This window comes from Nanorana parkeri, unplaced genomic scaffold, assembly GCF_000935625.1.
Source record: "Nanorana parkeri isolate BGI_ZX_2015 unplaced genomic scaffold, ASM93562v1 scaffold157, whole genome shotgun sequence".
Lineage (NCBI taxonomy): Eukaryota > Metazoa > Chordata > Amphibia > Anura > Dicroglossidae > Nanorana > Nanorana parkeri.
Genome location: NW_017306425.1, coordinates 1,742,107 through 1,746,387, shown reverse-complemented (window position 1 = coordinate 1,746,387; position 4,281 = coordinate 1,742,107). Strand labels below are relative to the sequence as shown.

Genomic DNA, 4,281 nt, shown 5'->3' with positions numbered 1-4,281 from the left:
GAAATTTCTCATTTTCGGCTCGGGACCGCGCACGGAACACAGGCGAGTCTAAACTGCTGTGTTTTTTTTTACTTTTTGCATATATCTACTGCTTGCTAGCAGTAGATATATGCAAAAAAACAGGAGGGTTTAAATATCCTTTAATATAGTCATGAAATGTGTGCTTTAGGGCATAAAAAAACTTTAATCAGAAAAATCTATTAATAAAATCATATGTTACAATAAAACACCAACCATCACCAATTAAAAATAGAAATATGTTGTTAACAATGCATAACAACCATCACCAATTAAAAATAGAAATATGTTGTTAACAATGCATAACAACCATCACCAATTAAAAATAGAAATATGTTGTTAACAATGCATAACAACCATCACCAATTAAAAATAGAAATATGTTGTTAATGCATAACAACAAAAAGGGGAATTTATCAAAACTGGAGCAGGCAGAAACTGGGGCAGTTGCCCATGGCAACCAATCAGATTCTCTCTTCAGTTTGTTCAGTTAAGATTTGAAAATGAAAGAGAGAAGTTGATTGGTTGCCATGCAGAGCTGCTCCAGTTTTCATAAATTCTCCTCAAAGTATATACAGCTATATTAACCATTTCCTTCATCTATATATACACCAATAATGGTGCTAAACTATTATTACACTATTAGGTGATAAAATACTCAGCAGTCTAAAATGTTGTTCCATGACTGACTAAATCTGTTAATTTATAACAGAGCAGAGATTGCTGTACGCTCTCTAGCTCTCCATCATGTTCTGCAGGACTAGGCACTCAACAGTTTACATTGTATTCATGAAATGCAGGCCGCAGTGTGGATCCTACGGTACTTCACAGTTCTCTCTCGTTTATTGCAGCAGAGAGAGCTCCATGACTCGGGGAGACCCAGTGAATGTGGCTTTGAATTGCTATGTGACCAGGCTCTTCTCCTGTTTTTGTTAGGTGCGCTGTGACAATTACACTCTCAGCCTTACCATTTGCAGACATTTTTCAGCTCGCAGGGCACCAGTCTAAGAACCAGCAGACTGAGAGTGATCAGGACAGGTTATCTGAGCATTTGCCCTTTATGTGTACACACGGTAGCTGCCATCATGTGTTTTGAACAAAAACTTGCACCGTTTATGTTGCATTTCTGACCTTTAAAAACATTTATATCTCATGCTGCCACACCCAGACTGGAGTATAACAGAGTTTTATACTACAGTAGCTACTTCCAAGAGGAAAAGTTCATAATTTCTAGTTAAAACATACCGAGATTCAGCTTAATGATTTTCAAAAATCATTTTAATGAAACAAAAATATTTACAGAAAACATATTACAAAACAGACATGCACAGAAAAACAAAAGGCTTTTAAAAGTGAAAAATACTTCAGTAGAGTTCCCCTGGTCTTTTGGTTCAATGCAGAGTTTGGATTGCTTGCAGAATAAGTCCAATCTAATATAACAAAGTCACTGGCCCCTAAAAACATGACGCTTTCTGTGCACTCTGTCGTTTTGATGTCAAATAAGAGTTCTAGCTACCAATTGCAGCAGCTTTTTGTTGTCCCTGGAGAACGTTTTGCAGATCGAATTCCAGCTAATCAAAGGGTCTGAAGGGTGGATGGTAGGTGTGCTGGAGAGCATTTCATTATGCTCACCTGGCACACCCTTTAAATGAAACTATCCTGGGTACAGCTATATTTCCAAATGCTAAGGTTTTGCAATCTGACCACCAACATATTATTAACAGAATGAAAATACAATGTGTTAGAAACCAAACATCTTCTACGAGATATTAAGTGCCTTTTTAGCCTTCTGAACCTTGTACTATAGGTGTGTATTATGTACAACTAAATAGAGTATTCTCCAACATTCATGTGACCACTTTCCTAGGAATGTAATTCCATTACTGTAAGAATGATGGTTCTTTATGTAGCTATAAACTAAAAAAAACATTGACAGCTGCGGCATTGCGCAATATGCACACTGCGAGCTGCCACTATGCACTAGCCCGTCTGCTAAATCAGAGCGTTTTAGCACAGTTTAGTGTGAAGGACCCTTCCCCAACTCAATGACCCTTACACGCTGTGGTGCATAGAACTGAATGAAGCGTCATTTTGTGACACTTCAATAAAGTTTTTTAAAAAGTGAACAGTTAACATTGCAAGGCATCGTAACAACGCGCCGCCCTACACAACGCACAAAAACATGCGGACTGTTGTTATTCAATCCCAAATGATGTATTATGATAAAGCCTCTTGATTTGTATTGTAACTGTAATGTCTTCCCTATATTGTAAAGTGCTGTGCAAACTGCTTGCACAATATAAATCCTGTATAATAATAATTGAGCTGCTTTAATGTGTGTCTTTTATATCTCCTTACAACTCAGCTTTAAAGAAACGCATAAATATTACATTCCCCTAGGAGAAATGTAAGGATATGAATGAATAGCGTTCGTTATTTGCATGAACAGGGGAAGAGAACAGAAACACGAGAGAATTTGGGAGTGAACTTTCACCATCCCAAGATGGCGGCAGTTAGCCACACGTCACCGCCCCGCCCTTCGCCACATCACGTGACACAACAAGCCTTCCCACCTCCCTCCACGCAGCCACGCCTCCTGTCCCCGATTGTTGGCTCCGGATGTTTCGAGCCGCCTGTGTCAGTAAGTTCGGAGCGGCTCGAGCGCGGGGACCGAGAAAGGGGGACGGAGCGTTACCTGAGCGCCCCATTCGCCGCCAGCCTGCTGGTCGTCATGCTGATGAACACGCACTCGCTGCTCGCCTCCTTCCAGCGGAACGAGCTGACCGAGCGCCGCTTCCTCAGCCTCAATAAGTGCCCGGCGTGCTTCGGGACCAGCTGGTGCCGCAAGTTCATGAACGGCCAGCTGAGCTTCGAGGGCTGGAGCCGCGTGCGCCTGCTGGACTTCTTTAACGTGAAGAACGTGCACTTCGCCCAGTACGGGGAGCCGCGGGAGGGCAGCCGCCGCGTTGTGCTCAAGAGGCTCGGCTCCAACAACGAGCTGGCCGAGCTCGACCAGAAGATCTGCAAGAAAGCCAGCGGGCGGCCCCGCTGCGACCTCCTCCAGGCCATGTACAAAACAGACTTCGCCCGGCTCAACGGCGACGTGCGGCTGCTCACCCCGGACGTGGTGGAGGGCTGGTCGGACCTGGTGCACTGCCCTTCTCAGCGGCTGCTGGACAGGGTGGTCAGGCGCTACGCTGAGACCAAGGACTCGGGCAGCTTCCTGCTCAAGAACCTCAAGGACACGGAGCGGATGCAGCTGCTGCTCACCCTCTCCTTCAACCCCGAGCCCTTGGTGCTGCAGGTGAGACCCCCGGAAAAGTTTACTGCAACCTGTGGCTGCCGAGGAGGGAGGACGATGTGTTCAATCAGGGCCTGCCCCTGGGGTGGTGGCACTGGGTGGTGGTCTGATTCACCAGGTGTCACCCGGGGTCCCCTATCGGCTGTGATGGAACTACAAATCCCATCGTGTCTGGGGCGGTTGAGGCTGTCAGTCGTGCAATGCCTCGTGGGACTTGTAGTTCCACAACAGCCGGAGTGCCGAGGTTGCTCAACCTTGTTCTGGAACTAAGGTAGTGACATGATACTGCGGATCCCAGCATGGCCACTCATTGTCAGTCTTAGTTCTGTTACACATGTATATCTAAAGTTAAAACTGTTTTGGATAAAGTACGGAAGGGTTAAAAGCACTGTCAGGTTTTTTGTTTTTGCTATCTGTGTTTCAAGGAGATTTCCCTTCATTTCCTGTCCTGTAGACCCAACAGGAAGTGAGAGGATATCTTTTCAGGTTTGAAGGAGTCCCAGGAATAATGTCTTCCATCTTTATCTGTGAACTGACAGGAAGCTGTGGACTTACAGATCCCAGCACGCCCGCTCAGTGTCAGGTTGGCGTCTGTAGTTCTGTTACAAATAAAGCCTATTTAAAGCCACTGCTTTTTTTTTTTTATACACATATTGGTTCTAGTAGGGGAGAGTTAAAGCCCCCCTGTTACCTTCTTGTCATCGCTGCCTCATTAGGGAGGGTTCCCTTCACTTTCTGTCTTGTAGACTCAACAGGAAATTACAGAATGTTTTTCCAGTTTAGTTTCATGAGCAATGTCCCAATTGAAAGATTTCCTGTTACTGTTCTTGTGGAACTACAGATCCCAGCCACTGTCAGGTTGACATTCGTAGTTCTCATGATTATAGTATGTGTGTGTGTATATAAAGCCACTTTTTTATTTTCCTTTGGATAAAGGGGGGGGGGGGGGGGGGGTTAAAACA

General features: G+C 44.6%; 1 protein-coding gene across 1 annotated transcript in view; it reads left to right on the top strand.

The window, feature by feature from the left end:
- Positions 1–2,521: 2,521 nt before the first annotated feature.
- Positions 2,522–4,281, top strand: part of CUNH3orf58 (chromosome unknown C3orf58 homolog) — a 34,365-nt gene continuing 32,605 nt past the window's right edge. The window contains exon 1 of the mRNA XM_018554407.1: positions 2,522–3,322. Within this exon, the coding sequence (XP_018409909.1) occupies positions 2,522–3,322 (801 nt within the window). The remainder of the gene's footprint in view (positions 3,323–4,281) is intronic.